Source organism: Myripristis murdjan, chromosome 10 (genome assembly GCF_902150065.1).
Source record: "Myripristis murdjan chromosome 10, fMyrMur1.1, whole genome shotgun sequence".
NCBI lineage: Eukaryota > Metazoa > Chordata > Actinopteri > Holocentriformes > Holocentridae > Myripristis > Myripristis murdjan.
Window position 1 is genome coordinate 5180526 of NC_043989.1, and position 22771 is coordinate 5203296.

Here is a 22771-nt window from a genome sequence, read left to right on the forward strand (position 1 = left end):
CCGTCACAACTCACAAGGCCAAATAAGGTCTTTATAGTTGATTATTTAGTCTGATCAGTGGCCATCATTACCCCAACGTTTTAATTTGTGATATCAATCAAGCAAAAGTGAGCGTTTGTGAAGCTGTAACCAGCAGAATGTTTGGTATTTTAAATTGACGAATGGCTAAAACCATCAGTCTAGTTGGTTCTTATGACAGATTAATTTTCTGTCAGTCGACTAATTAATTAATCAGGACTGTAGCGCGAGTCGGTACCACAGTAGAACAAGTTTTATTTCCTAGATTGCCTCCGTTTGAGCAGCCATCGTAAGGAGTCGGTGGTCAGTGTGTGAGTCAAATATCTGTTTCAAGAACTGCACTTTGCAAGTTGTTCATCAGCATTCATGAATTTGTAATATAGATTTGCCAAAATGGGTTTTTAAAAAAAAAAAAAAAGATCTGCAGTTGCACATCAGCTTCCGTACACCAAAGAGTTGCACATATGGCTCAGTATTTAATTTGGCAAAGTCCAGGTGCTAAAAAATTTTAGGACATGTTTTAATAGTTTTTTTTTTTTTTTTTTTTCTCTAACAGTAGATGTAACAAATGTTGTAAATCCCTAAAAATTCATCACCCACTTCTAAGTATTTGACCAGACAAGTGGGTTTTTAGAGCAGCGAGGAGTCCAGTTGGTCGCCTTCCAACGTGGCTGGTCACCAGAAGTACACAAGAGAACCGGCCGCAGCCAGAATTTACCGCCATTCGGCTGGCGGCTTCTGGTCCCGAGGATGATTATCTAGGATAGAGAGGAGCTTTGCGTCCCGACAACATCTATCCAAGATTACAGAGTCGCACCAAAGCCTGGCGGGCCGCTGCGACTCTTTGTGAATGTGAGTCTGAGGAGACAACAGGCACCACCGACCGCGCCAACAGGCTTTTATTTAATCCACTCGTCAAAATCTAAACCAACAGGTCACTCATGTAATTGATTCAAGTTCATTTACATCTTTCAGGGCCTGCTTTCAGAAGATTTAAGCATCATCGGCGTGTATATTCACTTTGAAAAATCACACTGATTTTTGCTGTGTTGCACAACACCTAACGACGTTTAATGAGTTGTGAAAAAAATTGTGTCGTCTGTTTGCCAGGATAGAGTTGCTATGAATGGCGTGATATAACTGATTTAACTTGTTATTCTGTTGTTTTTCCCTCTAACATTAGCAGTTTAATTAGTTTTGAAAGTTGACGTTGCAATCAGTGCTGCCTGGTGGATTATAAATACGCCAGGAAAAGAGAGAGAGAGGGCCACACTCTCAAATGCAGATAAACAGTCTGGTTTTATTTGACTGGTGTTTTGTCGATGGGGTTCATCAATGTCAGTCTGACCAGACGGGAAACAGTGACCCTTTAATTAAGCCCGTCTGTAACAGGCCACTAAAGGGGGGAAAAAAGAGAAATAAACAGCAGTGTTTATGTGTAAATGCAAAAGAAATCATAAAAGGGCAGATACTTTTTTTTTTTTTAATCATTTTATTTCTTTTGCATGAAATGAAAAGCATTTTACACAATTTTGTTTATCGTGCGGTGAAGGTGTCAGGTGATGGTCGAACAGACACACTGGAGTTTGTTTTCTAATAAGAAAGGGAAGATCAGACCTCCAGATTTGTGAATGCGGAACGCAGGAAAGGCAAGAGCTTGGGTTTAAAGCGGCGTCAGCCACCGGAGCAAAGGGCAGTTCAGCTCAGGAGAGGTTATCAGTGTTTGGACTTCCAAATAGCTGATAGCTGATAGATGTGTTAGCTCAGCGGGCCTGATGGTTTGCGGAAAGCTTGACAGAGCACTCAAGCCTGACAAATAAGTGCCTTCGACAAACATCAAATTAGATGTTCAGCTTCCATTTAGAGACAATTGTTATTATAGCTGAAGTAATATTCCTTGACATTTCATACGAATGAATGTTTGTTTTGCTGCTCTCTGTCACCAGTTAATATAATACAACAGTGATTCAGCCCATATTCAGTTCAGGAAAAGCTTTTACAGTTGCTGTTGTAAACACTTGCTGTCTGGTAGCTTCTCAAAAAAAAAACAAAAAAACTAACTCTGCTACACAGGAAGTCGATCTTGGTGCTGAACTTAGATGCTGTTATGGCACCGACTGAATTGCTTCAGTGTTATCCAGCATCAAAAAACGCCACGGTACCAAAATTTGGTGCCAAATGTCATTTGCTACCAAATTGCACTACCTAAGGAGTAAATCTCGTCAGCGTCAGGGAGCCAATAAGCACGCAGCATGCATGTGCCAAGATCTAATAATGCTGGTGATTGGCTGCATGCAGGAAAAACACGACGTGACACCAAGAGACGATACGAAATTGATTTTATAACGAGATTGCATTAAATTGGTATCGAGAAAAAGTATTGTTGAGTACTGTAGTCAAGGTATTGGTGCCAGTCAGCGATGCAGTTTACATTTCCAGTTTGTTTGGAATAAACAGCATGAGAAGCGACTGCCACCAAGAGTAGAGCGCCACCTACAGAAAATACACCTCCAGGTAGTGTTTGGTCTTAACTAAAAGGCAAGATCACTTAAAATGTTTTATTTACGTTCCAAAATCCAAAGCAAAAGTATCTGCAGAATTAAATGAAATGACAAGAAATAAGCCTGAATTTGTTGCTCGTTTGTATGGAGCCCCGGTGTCAGCCGGGAGTCGTGTGTAAATCTGTGCGCTTAGTTTAGAAATGTATACGCATGGTTCACAAACTGCCTTCGGATTAGGATTATTCGGATTCCATGCCCACAGATGTGTAAACCTCGGATTTCAAGGGCAGATTTGTGGGCATGGATTCGTAATCTCAGGGCACGGTTTACAAATCTGTGCATGGGTTCATAATTAGCGGGCGCGGTTTACGAATCCATGGGCATCGGTTCATAATCTGAGAGCACGATTTGTAAACCGTGCATTTCTAAACCGAGATTACAGATTTACAGATGGGGCTCATATTTCTCGGCAGACCCCAGGGAGGCTCTGCAGGTTTCAGTTTTTGAAACCTCGCAGTATCGAGAGAGAAATGCTGCAAGAATGCCCCTGCAAAGAAATGTGCTTGATCAGCTGTCGTACATGATCAATATATTGATCGGTACGCCGCTGATCCAGAAAGTTCAGCAAAGAGGCACAAGCAGCTTACCGCACTTACTTACATGGAAGTTTGACTAAAGGGAAACGACAAACCAAAACCACAGCAGCTGATTCAGGGCAAATCAGAACTACATTACAAGTCTGACAGCTAACCGAAACTGAGACGGGAAATCAAATTTGTGGATTCAAATGAAAGTGACTGAAGTTTTATCAGTGAAATGAACCAACATGGGACGATGTGATTATTTGGAGTTACCGTTTTTTTTTTATTATTTTATTTTCCCTCAGAAAAGGAGAACAACATGTTTCGACAGACTCCGCCGCAGCCTCGGTTCCTCGTTTGAAGCTTATCTCTTTTGTCTTCCTGCCATTCGGCCGGCCAGCGAGCTCTGAGCCTCTGGGTGTTAAGACTGTTTACTCTTTGATATCTTCTCCTTATGTAAGGTTGTGTTTGTAGCTTTTTGTGTGTCGGCACAGCAGGACCGCGGCTCGCTGGATAATAACGCTGTGTTCGATAAACCAAAGGCGCCGGATAACAAGCCCGTTTGGCGACGCTGACAGCATGCGCCGTTTGGCGGAAGCATTTATCCAAAGCACCTTGTGCCTTCACGAGTGTGTACATTTTCAGTATGGCTGGCACTTGTGGGACTCCCTCACCTTCGTAGCATTTGTGCTATCTTCTCCTCAAGGTGTTACAATCAGACCGGAGCCGCTACGTCTGTCAGTGTTAAAGCCAAGCTCGACCCAATTCCCCCTCTTGGATCAATACAGTTTATCTTATCTCGAGCTACAAAGATGCAACAAATCAGCTTGATGATAAAACCACCGTACACGTTGTTTGGCTATCGGTCCATTAATTTAGCTCGTCTTGTTTTATTACCACACCTGGGGCAGTCGGTGTTTTGCAGACCTCAGCTAATGGCATATAGCTTGTCAGATAAGTAGGCTAAATTTGCTTTTAATTTGTTCTTTGACCGTCTAATCTATCTGATACTCGCTTTATTGAATAAGTGGAAAACCTCATCAGATCCCATGAGTCGCTACAAAGGAGCTCCTCGTGCTCTCGTTCAGGGATTTTCAAACTTTTTCATGTTAAGTTGACTTTAATTGAGCTGCCGACTCCCATCTGAAAGCATTTTGCCTCGGGGACCCCTGATAAGAAAATATATTTTTGTTTGTATTAAGCATGAAAACAGTTTAGATGCCAAGCTCAAACACTGGCGAAGATTCAAAGAAAGGAAATTATAACACTGCATTAAAATAATCATCTACACTTTTTTCTCTGGTGAATTAATGTATAGCGTGATTAACCCTTTGAAACCTGATCAAAGGTAATCAGCCAAAAAAAAAAAAAAAAAAATCACATTATTAAAAAAATTGTGAAAAAAATAGCAGAAAATTTGCTAGAAAAAAAAAGAAATTGCATGAAAACTGTATTTAGAATTATTTGATTTAGCTGGTGTGTTGACATCAGGTTTCTTATGTTTTATTTAAACCAGGCCTCATTTTGCTCAGGGCTTCCTGGAAGCCCCTCAAGGACCCCTGGGGGTCCTCAGACCCTCCTTTGAAAACCACTGCATTCATTCATCAGACGGCATCAGCTCTTGCGATTTCACAGCAGGATAATTCTGCCTACAGAGATATTTCCTGAGGCAAATGTCACCACAACAGATTTGGCAGGCGCCGTTCCTTCAACCTTGGATCGTTAGCATGAAAAAGTCTGTTGTCTTGATAATGAGGACAAGGCTGACGCATACAACACTTTTAGCCATTACACTGACAGAGTTCTGCAATTTTTTAAGCAGTTATGAGCTGGAAACATAAACCCAACTGATTTCGTTTAATCCAACACCATTAGTGTGTCATGAGTGTACAGATTTTTAAGTGAGGATGGCGCCAGTGGGAGTCAGACATTGAGCCTTGGCAGTGTTCATGCTCTGCTTTACTCATTGAGTTTCGCAGAACCTCTAAATTTAATGTTATCCCTGGCAAATCACCCAAGGTGAAGGTACAGCCAGTGTCCAAAAACGTCCACTATTTGTAGTCAGTAATATACTTTTTGTCTTGATGAGCTCGGGATGAAGACAACTTTTTTGGGGGGTTGCTGGATTCCAAAATTGAGGATGGTTGGCTGTTTCCAACCACTTTCTCTGTCTGACAAACCAAATTGAATTTTGGCAAAGAAACGAACCTCCAAGTAATGGTGGGTTACCTGCCAAAGTGACTGGTGGAGCCAGACGAACTTACCCAGCTACCCCACCGAAAAAAAGCATTTGGCCGGTGGCTAACTTTTCATCATGTTGACGAGCTCATAGGCCCGAGTCTTTCTTCACGCCTCTCGTAGTGACTCACTAAAACACCCATCTCCTCCATCTGATTAACTCAAGGGCTGCAAATAATGATGATTTTGTTAGTATTTGTCAGTCTGCTGATTGATTTCATTTAGTCTGTGAAGTGTCAAAACTAATGGAAATGCTTGTCAGACGTTAGCAGAGTCGGAAAATTGTTTTCAAATGACTTCCTTACTCTGTCCAGCAGCCAAAAGCAACCCTAAATTGTTCATTTTATAAAGCTATGAAATGGAGAAAAGCTGGGGATCTGCGAAGCTGGAAGCAGCCAGTGTTGTGGTGTTTTTACTTGATCAGTGACTAAAACTGTTAATCAGCTGTGGAAAATTAAATTTTTTTGTGCCAGTAATTTATTATAAGCTGAATAGTTTCAGCACTAATAAAATCTTGGCTTGTAAAGTAAAAAGAAGCTTTTCGTAATATTCTTCTATCAGACTTGACCGTGTCCCAGGGATATTTTGGGATGTTTGTTTTGTTTTAATTCCGTGGGTTTGACCCTTGACCTCTTGACTGTTGGTTGCTTGTAATTCTGGCAGAATAAGAACTGAAGGTTATTATACTCGTACGCCACACTGGCATCAACGAAAAGTAAATGTAAATTAGATCATATTTCCAAAAGTGAGCAGAACTGTGCGCCTCTTATCATCTGAACACCAGGTGGAATTTTTTTTTTTTGTTTTGTTTTAGTGTGGATTCTGTCTCTCTGCGTCCGTCCTGCTTTGGTGTATTACACACAAAGCCTCGCTAAGTCTACTATTTGGTTTCACCACCGAAATTGTCACCCACCTCGAAAGCTCAATTATTCAAATGCGGGCGCTTGTTGGCAGAGCGGAGCGCCTCCTGGCCCGGTGCAGTCTGCTCCGCTTTGGATCGCCTCTATTGTCTGACTGATTTCCCCAGGCACCGAGTCCTGGCTGCAGGACTGAAGGCCATCAAACAGAATTAACAGGAGGACAATAACTTTGTGTGTGTGGGTGTGTGTGTGTGGGCGCGTGCATGTCTGTGTGTTCCGTGTGCATGCATGTTTATGTGTGCATACCTGCAGTGGTGTGTGTGCATAGTAAAATTTGTGTACGCAGTTCATTTGTCTGTTACTCTAAAGTCTGTGTGTGTGTGTGTGTGTGCGTGTGTGTGTCTTGAAGCGAATCCAAAGCTTCCACAACAAGAAGAGGCCTCTCCTCCTGGCTCCGTCCACTAATACAGGCCTTCAGTGTCCGTCGCTCCAGCTGGCAGCCAATTTATACTGAGGCCAAACACTCCAATCCCCACAGGCAGGCCAACAGGGGCTCTTTGTGATGCCAGAGTGTGTTTATGTGTGTGTGTGGGCCCGTGAATGTGTATGTATGTGTTCGTGTGTATGCGTACTCATTAACTACTTAGACAGTTGTTCAGCTCATGATTGACTGCGTACACTGTTAATCTGCAGACTTCCTCGGCCTCCAGCGCTCTTATCTGTGTGTGTGTGTGTGTGTGTGCTTGTCTGTATTGGTTAAAGTGTAAATTACATTATGGCAGTGGCTGAAAACCGCTGTTTGGCGTTATTTAGCAGCAGGAGTAATGTCACAATACCGGCATTTCTGACTTTGCTATTGTGCTGCGAAATCGTGACAGACTAGAAAACCATCGAGCGACGTCACAGGACGACCACAGTCTGTGTTGGTGAGCGAAATAATTTCATATTTTCACTCCTGGCACCAGTTCTGTCAGCCAGTTTAGCCGGACGGGGATTCAGGTCAAGTCGCGGTTTGACTGGTTTGAATGTTTTCAGATGTTTGACTCCGGCTGCTGCAGCTCACTGTCGGGAGCCAGACTGTCGCTCTGTGTGTTTCAGTTCTACATTGGAATGATCCATTGTGCTCGTTTGCGCCCTCTGGAGGTGACAGTGAATTGGGATTTCAGCTTGCAGAGCACATCTGGTGAACCGATCCTGTGTGTTGACATTGTGTATATACTCTTATTTTGAAATTGTTTTAAAACTGGAAATGCCTGTTACGAATCTGTCTATGTAATTAGCGCTTAAATAAATGACACCTGTGCTGCTGTGCTACTGCTGCAGGTGGTGATTTGAGTTGCACGAATACTAGTGTGAACGTCTCCTTTTTCTCCCAGCTTTTTATTCCTCCGTCGCTCTTTATTTTATGTAAAATGACGACTAGTGTTACACACGCAGAACGCTGCGCATTGAATTCTGCCAACACTGTGGTTTGTCAGCCAGTCGTCAATGACTGCCCCCCCAATCCCCCCTCCATCCTGCAGGTTTTTGTTTCAGCTCTACTCTTTCACACCTGATCCAATTAAGGGATTAACTCTAATTGGTTGAAGCCGATCTACCTGAACAAGGCGTGATATTTTTTTTGCCCTAGGATGGTGAAGTCATGACCTAACTGACCTGCATTCAGTCTCTTCCCAGTCTTAGCCATAACCAACTTAAGGTGAACCCCAACCTTAACCAATAAGCCAAAATGACTTCGCCATCCTTGGAAAAAAAATTGGCGAACAGGGCGTGCATGAAAGTGTGTGGGCCTTAATGGGTCCAGGTGTGCAAGAGTCAAAAGTTTGTAGGACAGCGGGTCCTTGAGCTGGTTTAAGCTATGAATCTCAGCATAGCGTTTAATAGGAGTGTAAAAGTTCATTCACTGTTCTGATGTATTGATTATCAGTTTGACGGTTCAGCTGCATCAATTTGCTAAAAGAAATAAATAGAATGAACTGTTCTGATGTTGAAAAATTGTGGTGATCAAATAGAAAACTAAGAATTGCAACTTTATTGTCATTTTTTTTAAAGAATAAACAGTTTCGTTTTTTTTTTTTTGTTTTTTTAAATTTTGGCTGAATTGAATTGTTGACTTGAATCATAGTTTACAAACTCGACACAAACTGAATCAATGCAGAACACAAAAATCTTACTCAGATCGACTGCTAGTGAACTGAATTGAATCTGTTAAGCCAAAATTTCAATCCCTTCAATTCGGTTTTTCGCAGCAATGTCAAAATAGTGTCCAAAATTCATTTACTGCGACTGTGCTATTGGCAGACGGCTGTTAGCACCTTGCTTATGTGAAGTGACACCTGATACGCTCCGTCAGCTCTTCTGGGTGGTCAAACTGGGGCATTTGGAGGCTCGGTGACCTCTGACACCCCAACGTTCACATACTGAAGCCCTGGCCTTCCCCTGCGCCGCTGTTTCTGTCATTTAAACATCTGCCGTACGGATGCTGTTACGTAAAAGTTCCTCTCAGCGCTCACATCATTTCCTACATTTTAGGCATATAACTGATCCTCTTATCTAGAGACACTTACAATGGGTGCAACAGAGAATTATTTCTGAATCACGTCATTACAAGCAACCAGTAGTGGGAAGGAGTGCGATTGTAGGAGCCGGGGTGTCCCGACAGTTCTGCTGTGTCTGTGGAAAAGCCATGTAAGCAAAGGGGAAAACGCTTTTCAGAGGGATTTCAATAAAGCACTCGCCTGTCTGGTATTGTTATGAGCTTCGGTTCTGTATTAGGTGAGGTTCAGCTATTCTTAGTCAGGGTTTCCCCCAGGATTTTTTGAAACTGTGGTGCTGAGGTGGACGAACGAACCCCCCCCCCCCCAGCCAACCATAATGTCCCCACCGGACCAAATGTGTTAGAATGTAACAGAAACACAGAGTTTGGTTCAGACCAATACACACTTTATTTACATTGCTACATATTGCAAGACTGTATTATTGGCAGTGTGCAGCCTGGCTGAGAGCACTTCATCTTTTTTTTTTTTTTTTTTTTTTTTTAAAAAGAGCTCTAAGGCTCTATTGTAGTTCAACTCAGCCAGAGGTGGCCCATTGATGCTGAGCAGCATGCATGCTGCCAGATGGTCCCCCTGCAGCCTGTTCCTCAGGTCTGTCTTCACCTACATATAAATACAATTTAAAGTGAGTGGAACTTGGTAAATTGAGAAAAACCAAACCATCTCTGACTTACAGTTTACTATTAACCAAATGGCTAAAAAACGGCCCTGCCTTGGGGTAAGGACTCTGAGCAGCCCCGAAAACTCCTGGGTGGGGCTTGGGGTTTACTTGGTGCTGATTGGATTTACTCACGGCGCGATGTGGTGTCAACAGAAAGCAAACAGCCGGGCGCTAGGCGTCCCCTAGCAACACGGCCAACACTACCAAGCTAACGCTAACGTGCTAGCTAACGTTAGCTAACAGTAACAACACACTTTTAGCCGGCATTTTTAGGGACGCTAACGTTAGCTTTAGGGAACGTTAGCTAACAGTAACAACACACTTTTTAGCCGGCATTTTTAGGGGCGCTAACGTTAGTTTTAGGGAACGTTAGCTAACGCTAACAACAGGCTTTTTTAACAACACGCATTTTGATGCCCCGGTCATGGTCGCTCAGCCGCCCGGTAACTTTACAGGAACGTCCTCTCACTCGGCCCTCTCAGTGGAGACACGGCAGGTGAGAGGGCCGAGCCAGAGGACGTTCCTGTAGCAGCTCCTGCCCCCCAGATACTACCAGGAACACTGCAGAAGCCCCAGCCACAAGCCATCCACAATCCGAAAAAGCTCCAGCCCCGTCATGTCATATTTTGCTTTGACTATGACTGAACATTTGCTCTCACTTTAAGGAAAAAAATTCGGGATATATATCGTATATCTATATTCAGCCAAAATATATCGGGATATGACTTTTGGTCCATATCGCCCAGCCCTACTGTCGGTCGCAATGCAATGTTAACATTAATAACATTAGGGTCGTTTTCACTTGAACAAAAAATGGATTAAACTTAATCTTGCTTAGGTACCTTGCTCTCGCCCTTTTCTCTCCCTCTGCTTCTTACCGCCTCCACTCTTGAGCGCGCAGCAGCAGCACAAAGCAGGCGGGTGATAACTCCGGTGCGTTTTCAAAATAAAATTAATTGCGGCGTAGTGTAACATGTCGTGATATTTAATTTATCATTTAAAACTCTGATCATAGTAAGTATATGTGCGCAAATATATGCTATGTGTGTATGTAGGGTCGTTTTCACAGGTCATTCATACAATATACTTTAAATTGTGTTAACACCCGAAAAAAAAAAAAAAAAAAAAAAAAAAAAAAAAATCATCATTCCCAAGCCGTGGCGGCTTTTATTTAGCCGTGGCGGTGCGCCACGATCAATTACATGTAGCGGAAACCCTGTTAGTAGATCCGTCCAAATATTTTGACAGTGTAGTCTCTCCAGTAAGATAATATCATAATCTGTTGCAGCTTACGAGCATTGGTGAAGCATGGTAGCACTGGTAGGAAACGATACGATGACCATACAAAGCAAATTTCCATTAAGCCCAGATCAATAAAAAAATAAAAAAATACACAGGTATAGATTAGATTAGTCCACGCTGTTTCTCGCAGATGAGCCACAGAGGCTGAAGGTTATTAATCTTCGGTGCAATATGAGCCATGTGGACGTATTTATGTGCGGCAGACTTAATGTGCGGCAGCTTGTCATCAGTCTCGTTGCTTTAATCAGTCAAATCACGAACCATAAACAGGATGCAGCGCGGCAACAAACAAGGAAACGGGGCAGATGTGCTTTGCATCGGCTGATGTTTTCCTGCCTGGAGGAGATGACTGGAGCCAGAGCGGCGGGTTTCTCGGGCTGCCGGTGGTGCGAAGGCTGCGGCGTTCGTCGCTGACGCGGTGGGAAACAGTTGCTGTAAGACAGGTTTCTGTAGGTGGGTGTGTGGTGAGCTCACAGTCCCATAGTGAATCACCACAGCATGAAAGTAAAAGGCCATCAGAGTGGGAGCGCGTCCACATGCCACCGGGCGCAGTCACTTTCCACCGACTTTCCTGCCTCGCGCCACGGCCTTTTGAAGCACTTTAGATTGCAACCTGCAGCACGCCACTCTGTATGAATGCACATGATGATGGATGTGCTTTTTCATTTGGAGTGATATGTATAGGTGGCTTACCTCGTTTGCCACTATGTGATATGTCGCCGCGCTGTTACGACCGAGATAAATTCCTGTACATTTATGGAGTTTGGTGAATAAATGTGCAGCCTGTGCATAATGATTCAGGGAGGCGAACTTAAAAGTTAAACGGGAAAATTAATGAGCCCATCAGAATCCCAGTGGAAACGCACGGAGTTGTGCAGGGCAAAAAACAACTTTTTAAACAGGGCTGCACCAGCCTCTGAAATTCAGATTTTACCGCTCAATACAATAATTTGACTATTTGTTGTTGTTATTATTTTAAATCTTCTTTAAAATCCTTCCTGGCAATCATAAAATGCACTGGCAAAAAACAATAATGCTTATTTTTCTCTGTTCATTGCCTCATTGATGAATCGACTAAAGCATAAAGTGTTTTTTCCCCCCTTAATCAACACATGTGTAACACACAGCATGAGTCTCGTTTCACTGTCTGTTCCTGCTTTGATTTCACTTGTGGAAATAACAGATGATATTACTGCTGTTTTTTATCTCCTTCCCTCTGTAGCAGTGATGGTGATGTTCTTGCTGATGAATGAACGGAGGGACACAGTGTACTCTCGGCTCCCGCTGGATGTAGGCTAACATTTACTGCTGCCTCTACAGCCTTCACATGAACAGCGGCCTGAAATGACCCTGAATGCAGCAACCCCAGTGGCAGTTGTTTTTTTTTTTTTGTTTTTTTTTTTAATGACATCCACAGTGTTACGCCTGTATTTTTTCTTGTATTTTGTCCTGCAGCAGGGCACCATCACAGCAAGAACACCGCCACTGACACCGCTACCGAAAACAGACACTGAACTCATCCATTTCCGGCCCTGTAACTTTAGCTAAGGACTTAAATATCCAGTGCAATAATCAGCCAGGAAAAGTTTGATATTGATTTCTAACCCAGTGAGCATTTTTCCCCCCTGGTTTTTGATCGTTAGATGCTACAAAGCTTGTAGGAGTAAGAGTCTAACCTTAAAACTATAAATGTACCATCCATTATATGTGAGTATCTCTGAGTTTGGTGAACAAATATCCATTGTTGGAGCTTCAGCAGCAGTGAAGGCTCGGAGATTTGGGGCATTTTGGCAAGTAGCTGCCTGGCTGTTTGTTGTTTAAATGCACATGAACACCAGATTACGATGAGTAACAGGGGTGAGTGACCCCCCCAGTGATCGCCAATACCCCCTGATGGTATCAGCGGGAGGCATTTAACCTTCTTTCTCCTTATGTTCTCTCCAGTCCCACTAACAACAACACAAGCAATATCAAGGCTTAGCCGCAGGGTGTCACACTGTCTGCCCTTAGATGTGTTCTTAGCCCCTTCATCGGTCAATGAAAGAAAAAAAAACAAAAAAAAAAACAAAGATGAATGACTGTCGCTAAAAACTCGCCAACAACTTTGCCTGCGGTCTGTCTGTCCCCTTCACACAACACTTCCTGACAGCAGACTGAAAAGACGTGACGGCAGAAAAAGAAATAGCGGTCTTTATGTGGGAGGGAAACGGGGGAAATTGACCGAGGAAATGTCACTCCTCATGACACATTCGCTGCACTTTTTTTTTTTGCCTGGGAAAAAAAAAAACGTCCTGGCATCGAGAAGAATGTACAGATCGCTGATGGATCCCTTTTTGTCGCTGGTAGACGATGCCATTTTCCATTGTAGGCTTGCAGTGAGTAACCACACTGCAAAAACTCAAAATCTTACCAAGATTATTTGTCTTATTTCAAGTCAAAAATGTCGTATTACAAGTCAAAATATCTCATTACACTTAAAATAAGACATGATCACCTCAGAAGTAACTTGTTTTTAGACCACTGTCTCTTGTTTCAAGTGAAAATTTGCTTGTTTCATTGGCAAAATTTGTTTCTTGTTTCTAGCTAATTTTCACTTATTTCAAGTGAATTTTCACTTTTTCCACTGGCAAATTTTGCCAATGAAACAAGCAAATTTTCATTTGTTTCAAGTGAATTTTCACTTGAAAATTGTCTAAAAACAATTTACTTCTGAGGTGATCATGTCTTATTTTAAGTGAGATATTTTGACTAGAAATAAGACATTTTTGACTTGAAATAAGACAAATAATCTTGGTAAGATTTTGTGTTTTTGACGTGCAGGTTAAGGTAGGAAGTTGAGTAGTGCATTTAAATGTGTTTTATTACTCTGATAACACAAACAGTGAAGTTTTTACTCTCCTGAGAGTTGCACAGTGTGTGTTTTGTGTGTCTTTCCACATCCGCTCTCTTTAGTTGATATGGTTTCTCCAGTAGAAACCTACCTGGTTTCTCTCAAGCCCTTAAACCAGATTATGGAAACCAGGGTTCTTGTTTACACGGCATTTCAGAAATCGGATAATTCTTGTACGTGGGCAATATCCTGTTAAGCATGCTGTGGACCAATCGGAGCATTCATTAAAACCTGGTTGCATCATTTACACCTGAACTCGACTTCTAAATGTTTGACGCTGTTGTCAAACAGGTAGGGAGTTTTCCACATTTCCGTCATGCTCACAGTTGTAGTAATTTGATTATCTTTACACTAGCAGGTCTTTTGTTAAATAATGTCATAAAATTGAGAAATGCAGTTCTTTTTGCACTGGGCCTTTAACTGTTCTTGTACGTTCTGTCATGGAGTCGGTCAGTCGTGCTGCCCACGTTTTGCTGAGGCCTTTGACGTCACGGTTTGCCCTCGGTTCATTTTGTTATGCCTCCCTTTTCCGAGCGATGAGTAACTGCTGGCTGGCACATGTCAACTTTCTGTGTCCTTATTGCCATTAAACTGTATATTTTGGGTTTTGGATTATGTCCTCACACCTCCCAGGCGGAGGGAGAGAGCGCCTCTGAAACGGATCCAAAACACGGCGGTTTGCAAGCGTGTCCTAGAATCACCCTGCCGCAGCACAAATAACACATTACGTCACAGCTGATAACATCTGTGTGGGGCTTATCAGCGCGTAGCTGCTCTCTAATAGGCAGCGGTACAGTGTGTGTGTGTGTGTGTGTGTGTGTGTCCTTAGTGCACCCCGTCACCATTCATCTCTGTGGACTAACTGGGCTAATTTCATGGTCTGATGCGCAGACAGAGGCAGGCTGGCTGACTTGCTGTTGTCACCGGAGAGTTTAAGGCATGACTTTTTTGTCTCTGTGTGTGTGTTTATATTTGTGTGTGTGTGTGCGTGTGTGTGTGTGTGGAGGAGGATGAAACAGTTGTGGGTGTTCACTTGGCATTCCCTCGCTCATCATGACTAGAGTGGTCGGATTCCTACAGTTAAGCAATGAATCACAAAAAATAATGACACGACCGAACATGCCGGGCTGGCTGGGGGACAGAAATCAGACGTCCTCTGCGGAGGAGGGATACAACTTTCACAAACGCCGTACAGTGGCCTCATTTTCGGCGGATTAAAGAGTTAGATCCTTGTGTTTTCACGTTTTGTCTCATGTTTTTTTTTTTTTGCGCTGAGCTCTGATTGCTGTGGTGTTCCTGAGCTGCCCATCAGTCTAACAGTGTTTGGTGGGACCGTGACATTTTTCTCCTTGGACTTCCTGGTAATGGAGTTTCTGTAGGTGGCGTTTTTTTTTTTTTTTCACTACTCATGCTAACTACCTAGTTCTTCCTCTGCTATTTTTTCCACAAAGTGTAAAATGAATCACTTCCTGTGCAGCAGAGGATTTTATTTTTACCCCGGTGAAGAGCTCCCGGGCTCCCGAGTGTTTATGACAGCAAATGTAAATCTATAAAAAGAATCACACATCGTAATGATGCTCTGTTAATATGTAATGAAACTCTTCCTAATTTCTTTCACTGAACAGGTTAGCTTGGGGTCATTAGATAAAATAACTATTATAAAATCCTCTTTTCCCCTCCTTTTGAGAAATCCTGGTTTCTGTGTGGCACAAAGGGAGACGATCAGAACGGTTTTGGCACCACATGTTAGTCTTTGATAAAATCTCCAATACAGATAATTAATTTTGGCCCAGTATCAATAAGTACAAGTGCACAAATATACTTGCAACATGCTGTTTCTGCAGTTGGCCTCTCACCTGCAGCTCCAGCGCACTGTGTGCCACAATTTCTGCATGTGCAAAGTCATATAATACTTTTTTGTATATATTTAGAGTGTCATGTACAGTTTGCTGTCCTGCGCTGTCTCCCATGTGCTGAATGTGATGCTCCTGCCGTATCATATAATAACATTATCATTTATTCAGCACTTTTCAGACCAGAAGGACAAAACGTTTTACAAGCGATTAAACAATACGGATCAGAAAGGGCAGACACAGACAGGAGAGGCTTAAGAGAGCCAACAACAATAAAATGCCCATACAGGCTGTTTTATTGGGCTATACTGGACGTGCAGAATTGCTTCCAAGCCGTTTTTGCATGGCCTCATTTTTGTTTTTGTCTTGAGGAAGAGAAGAATTATTTTTAACAAAGGGATATGGAAATTATTTGGCGTCTAAGAAACCAGGTTTTGTCTCTCCATTGCATCAGGGATCGGAGCGGCCCTCTGGCTCCCAGCTGTCCAGGGAGGGAGTTGTTTTTGTTCACAAATATAATAAGTCATTAAACTGTCATATGGATGACCGCCGACCATAAAGCAAATGCTGGTAATGTTTCGCTGTGGTCAGTATGTTAGTTTGTCGCCGAGCGGATGACATTGCAGGAAATCAAGAGTCATTTTGAGCTCCTATCCTAAAAAAGTGTAGTTGATTAGTAAGAACACAGAAAGCAGATGGTGCGTTTTGGGTGGGACAAGCCTCTGTGGTCTTCTTCCCGGCCTCACTGCCATTATAAAGTCGCATCCGTGCCATTTTCATTCAGAATAATAGCGTGAATCTGGGTTTCTGCGTGGATCTGCCTCGAGTCAAGTGACGGTGGCCGCCTAAAGTCTAATAAAGTCGGTTCTTCCTGTCTCTCTCTCTCTCTCTCTCTCGTCCGTAGGCTCCGATGAGAGGCTCTCCATGATGCGGAGCTAACACCGTCGGCCGCACAACCACAGGAAGAGACGTGGCCGCCACACCATCCGCAGTCAACACATGGCGGCATTAGGGGTAAGCCAAGCCAGAAAGACACACACACACACACACAGAGTTTATGATTGCTGTTGAATCACCTTGTCTGAGGGCTCCCCTGGTCATGAAAAAACTGGGAAAGTCACAGAATTACAGCTTTTGTGTTCTCCAGTTGTGGAAAATGGGCTTTCCAACCAAATTGAGGTGTCTTGGAAAAGGGTTGATAGCATTTTTTTACTCAATCAGACAAATGCCAGGCTTAGCTATTAATAGAACCACTTAAACATTTTTCAGGAATAACAACTTTCACTTAATTTCATGTTTATATAATAGTTTTCAGGCGCTTGCCAGCACAAGGTGGGAATGTAAAACCAGTTTTTAACATTGGAACATAGATTATCAAATATAAAGTCTTGGAAATTGAGTTTTACGTCACAAGATAGTCTTTGAAATGTCATGGAGTCCAAAATTAGATTTGAGTTTGTGCAAAAATGTTGACAAGAGTCAGAGTCGGGCGGTGAAGGTTGGACCTTGCCAGTAGCCAAATCCCAAATGGGGGTTCAGCAGCGTGGAGCCAAACAACATATTGCTGTTGTGCTGTGAAAACCTCATATCTTCTTTTTGTACGTTCACCGCGGTTGAAGCATTACACGTGGGTTAGGAAAATGAAGAACCCTGTAAACTCATTAATGTCATCAAATTAAAAACAGAAGGCTTTCATGTAGTTCCTTGAAAGCTGACTCCTTGGAGGTGGAAGGTTTTCACCTGACAGGCGGCACATGGAGCATTTTTCTATCAAAACCAAAGACGGAACTGTGATTTTTTTTTTTTTAATTCTCACCACAGTATTGTCATGTATTTTTTTTTTTTTTTTAAATCATAATCACATTTATCACCCTCCTCTTTCACCCCTAATGCCAGAAACACATTACGCAAAAACATGTTAGAGGGCATCTCACCGAATCACATCCTGCGTTAAAGTAGTGCCACACCTTCAGAGGAGGCAGCGATGCAGCTTTGCACAAGGGACGCCGTCGTCTTGAGCGGGTGGAGTCTCACGGGTCTGACCTCGCGGGACTGGAGCACCCACAATGCAAAGCCAGAAGGGGCGTTTGCGTAGATGACAACAGCAGTAGCCTAATAATTGATCAACTGGCTGCAATTTGGGGCGGATGGGAAGGAGAAGAGTAGGGTTTGGTCGATCAAATCAATAAGAAGGAGAGTTGGAAGTGAGAGAGTAGTGAAAGTTTCAGTCACGCCCAGTGGGAGTGATATCCTGCTGCAATCTCATTGGCCAGTGTGATAAATCGGTGCTGTTGTACCCTCTCACACTACAGGAGCGATGACAGAAATATCTGACGTCTACGTTGTGAAATCACAGCATCACTCGCTGACCTTCTCACATTATATAGACGCGCCGTTTTCACGCCGAGCTTAACAATTCTGCCTGGGTCTGTCTAGGACGCCTAAATTGGCTTTTATATTGCATTTCTCAATATGTCTGTGTCTTTATATCAATCCCAGGGCTCAGCCACGCTCAATACACGATCATTTTGCCGGTCACTAAGATTTCAGAGGAGGACAGAGCCTCTAAATGATCGGTGTTTGGTTTGCTGTCTAAGTGCAGCCGCAGCCAGACATTAAGTGGGTGTTGGCCGGTGCTAATTTCACACACGCTGATTTTTTGGCTGTAATCGCCTGTTGGTCAGTCTCACGCTCGATCCAACAGCCGAGTCGGTCGGTTATTGTGTTCACACCACCGGTTCAGCTACAGCTACAACTTTTTTTCAGCTCACAGCGTGCAGAAGATCAGCGGAACAGGACTGATGGAGAATTTAATCGTTTAAAATGTTTGAGAAGTAAAATCGCAACCCGTCGTTATAGATAACGGCTTCAGTATCACTATGATGCTTAGATCTGCTTACTTTTCTGTGTTTACATCATTATGAAATGAACAGTTTGGGAGTTTTTGGCTGCTGGACAAACTAAGAAAGCAATTTGAAGACATGTCTTTGGACTCTGCCAACTCCCACTGAGCATTTCTCATAATATTTGACATCTTGTAGACTAAATGATCCATCAGATGATTCGAATAAATAATGATAGATTCATCGACAATGAAAATAATCATCAGTTACGGCCTGAGTGGCCACACCTTGGCCCGATTTCCCTGCTCACTGCTCCCTATAGGAAATGAATGGAGCCCCAGTGACTGATTAATCACGTTGTTCTCAGTGTGAATGCCGTGTTAGTCAGTGAGTTACTCACCCTGTTAGATTCTGTATAGCACCATCCACACTGCTCTCAACATCCTTCTCCGTTGCATGCGTCGGAGCGTGAATCACCAGCCTGTTTGTGGTCGTCCTACATGCCGGACCAAAGAGAGACACCAAAGCGTGCAGCTGATCTCTGCTCAGCCTCTTCTCTGTGGTGTAAAATTTGCAAGAAGACATTCATGCCAGCAGTAAAATTATTGTCTGTTGTATTTTTTTATATAAACAAACCGTGGAAAAATCAGTTCCCAGTGGGTGAGAATACATGAAATAGGGAAGTCATTTGTCGTTTTACTCATTCATTGATGCTTCATGCCTCTCATCGGTCGTTTTGCATATTTGTGCCTTTGCGCCCCTTGATCTGTTTGCTTTTGTCTCTTGGTCATGTGCAGCACTTTGGCCACAGTATGAGATGTGCTACATAAGATAAGATTAATTGATGGAAGGCTGCAGAAACTTCATAATGCACCGAAACGAGAAATCGAATGGCTTTAAATAGCACCGCAAGCAGCAGCACTTCAAAGCAAAGAAGATGGTAGCTGCTTTACCACGACTGTTCCTGTGCCCAAGTCGCAACACATTTTCAAGCTCGGTGCTTTTCTTCAGGCAGCATCGCGGGAGGTGTGTTTACATGCCGCTAAAAATAGAAGGAGAAAATGGTTAGCTGCCACCGCTAGAAAATACAGTTGAAAGTTACTATACAGTAAATATAAAGGTAACCAAGGCAACTGAAGGATAAATCTGCATGCATAAAAGAAATGCAGCAGTTACATAAAGGAAGAAAAGGTCCAGTTCATTAAAATGAGTTGAAAAGCGCTGCAGCTTCGTCTCTGCCTTACAAAAGCCTGTTTTTATGACTGTTTTTTTTTTTTTTTTTTTTTTTGCTTTGAAATGCTTGTGACTGGCAGTGTGGCAGAGGTTTTCAAACTTACTCAGGTTCAGGACCCCCATGTTTGACTTTCATGAAGCTGCAAACCCCCAAATGAGATGGTTTGCCCTCTGCACCCTGATAGGAAAACATAATGTGGTTTATTTTAATTGTTAAATTCTTTGTCATGATTGATTGTTGGCAAATGAATTAAAAATGGCAAGATAATGTTAAAACAGTGATTAAATCTTTGTGTTTACACTGCAACAATTTCTGGTGATTTCCAAAACTTCTAGTCAAACTAAACTTTTCCTCATTTTGAGGCTGTCACTAACTTTTAGCACTATTTATAGCAAAAACAATCTTTTTTTGTACATTATTCAGTTTCCCTCCTGTTCCCTCCTGGTTGTATTTTTACCTCACTTATTGACGATAGCATTGCCACACAAATTGGCATCTCAGGCTTGAATACATCACTCTGCGGAGACATGTTGTTGTCTGTGACATAACACCCACCATTTTTTTGCGATTTTATTTTATTTTATCTTATTTTCCACTTTATTTATTCTTTAACTGTTATTGTGGATGTGACAGTGATGCCGTAGCGGCGCCAAAGACTTACCAGCGCGTGTGGACAGCATGGAAAGTTTTCTCCAAAGAGGCAGGCAGCCATAAGATTAAAAAAACAGGCGAAAACAAGACGAATGGCTGCCCGGCTCCCTGGGCACCACGAGAGTTGGCACGCAAACCGTGAATCGCAGCCAGCTGATGTATAATACTGTAATAAGATCCAACATGGTGCTTTTTATTGTGATTATGTGTGCTTTGGGGCTTTTATTCTACGGTTGTCACTGCGTGCAGACTGGCAAAAAAAAAAAAAAAAAAAAAAAGTTTTCTTCATAATAGACTTTATCTATCAGAATTAAAAAGAGAAGAAAACAAGAGAACAACTGGCGTCCAAAAACAAAACATTAAGGATTAAGATTTATTGTGTCTGTGTTGCAACCTGCTCGCTGTCACATTTTTTTGTTGTTGTTGTTTTTTTTTTAAATGCTTTCAGCTTCCTCTACTTGCACATCTGTGGTGTTATGCAATGCAAAATTTAGCCATTTAGCTCTCAGACTCATGGGAAGCTGCAGTGACGGGGCTCAGATGTCACTCTCAGCGACACTGACGCTCAGTTTAGAATCTGCTGGTTTGCGGCGGCTCACGCAATCACAGTTTATGGTCGGCGATGAGGACATTTGGACGCCGGCGGTGTCATGGTTGCCATGGTAGTTGAGCCCATCGTTGAGACTTCAGCTCACCTGAACTTCGACCCCGTCGCTCCCTAAGTTGTCAAGGCAACAGCAGAGCGTTCTTCCTAATCTTCATCTCATTTAACAGCCGAATGAGCCATAATGGAGGATCAGAAGTGTGTTGAGGATTTAATAGATAAAATGATAATGTATCCCTGCCTATATGACAGATTACGGGCAGATTGCGAGCAGAAAAACCGACTGGACCTCGGCGATTCGCTCCGCAGTCGCTCATATGTTTATACTTAGAGCGCGAGGCGGCATCCAAAATCAAAGTGGAGCCATGATGGAATGTTGGCAACATCGCAGCGACGTCTATCAGGCAATCGCAGATCGCCAGACGATAAAACTGACGTTTTAGCAGACATTTTGGCTTCGGGACGGATCAAACCTGCAGCCTCTTGGTTGCGGGACGCCTCGCCAGCCAAAGAGCCGCTTGGCTGCCAGGTCACACACTGTAGAACAGATCCGAGCACGGCGAACACTGAAAAGTCTGTTTCACACAGGGAAAGTCAGGGAATTCAGTAAAATTTTGGGAATATCACAAAAAAAATTCAGCCTCAATTTAAAAGAATATTAGAAAGGAGCTGTTCACATGACATCCTTTTTTATTTCACTTCCTTCACAGAATAAAACAGAGTTGTAAACTTAAATGAGACCTGAGATGTTTTTAAAGTTTTGGTCAAAGAATAAAAGAGCATGTTAACTTTATTCCTGTCTTGGAAATTAAACATTTTAGTCAAACTCGAAGGAAGAATCAGGGAAGTTTACATGTGACAGAGCTGGAACTTTGTAATAATGCACCATTTGTACTTAAAAACAAACAAAAAAAAAAAAAAAAACGAGGGTAAACAACAGGATTAAATTAGTTTCTGTTGTGTTTGAACAGACCAATTCATATCAGCTTACCTTCGGGAAAACAGTGTGTCTCAGTAAATACTGAGAGGAGTGCGGTGTGATAAATCATTTGCAACAGAATGAAGGAAATGATTTAAAGTAGCACTTGATAATGGAGCAAAATACCAAAGTTTTAGGCCTGGTGTGCTGATATTGTGGCGTAAACATCAGCTGGAGTTAGAATAATTGATTTGTTCATCAGTGAAAATAAACACTAAAATAATGAGTTTTCAGGTTTTTGCGGTGCAGGTTTATCTCTCTCTTCGGTGTTATTTTTCAATTGTTGTTTCAATTGTTTTTTTTAAATTTTTTTAAATTTTTGTGTGGTTCCTCCTCTGCAGAACCCCGACATGCTGACGAGGAAGATAAAGCTGTGGGACATCAACGCCCACATCACTTGTCGCCTGTGTGAGGGCTACCTGATCGACGCCACCACCGTCACCGAGTGCTTACACACCTGTAAGTCCCCGCTGTCCGCCGGCACCGGCTTAAAGGAATATTGTATTGAATTGAATTGAATTGAATTGAATTGAATTTTTATTTAAGTGTCGTGCACTCAAGGTGCTCAACCCGCATGGGCTTATAAGACACTAAACATGACAAACAGCATTGCATAGTGAGTAACCAGATAAACAAAACAACAACAGATAAACAAAAATAAAGAAAAACGTGCATACACTTATACCTGCACATATGGACTACATACTGTATATATTACCAAATTCAAATCAAATGTACAGCACATTTTTTCTCTTTTCCCACGCTTTACAAATAAAGTTAGCTGTATGAAAAACTCCTATTCTGAAACATAATTCAAGTTTTTTATAATCATCCAGGTAAAAGAAACCATTGAATAACAATCTCATTTTTTCAAAAAATACATGTCTAAGCTCATCGTACAGAGGACCCAAAAACTCTTTACTCCTCCCAAGTTCTCCTGAATGTCCTGAATGTGCCTCACAGAGAATGAAGGTTTCAGAAACTGTTCCCAAAACATATTT

The 22771-nt window shown here is 42.5% G+C and overlaps 1 protein-coding gene across 1 annotated transcript in view; it reads left to right on the forward strand.

The window, feature by feature from the left end:
• pcgf3 (polycomb group ring finger 3) overlaps nt 1-22771 on the forward strand; it is a 70678-nt gene that overhangs the window by 13175 nt on the left and 34732 nt on the right. The window contains exons 2-3 of the mRNA XM_030062101.1: nt 16364-16473; nt 22112-22229. Of these exons, the coding sequence (XP_029917961.1) occupies nt 16459-16473; nt 22112-22229 (133 nt within the window). The 5' untranslated portion in view covers nt 16364-16458. The remainder of the gene's footprint in view (nt 1-16363; nt 16474-22111; nt 22230-22771) is intronic.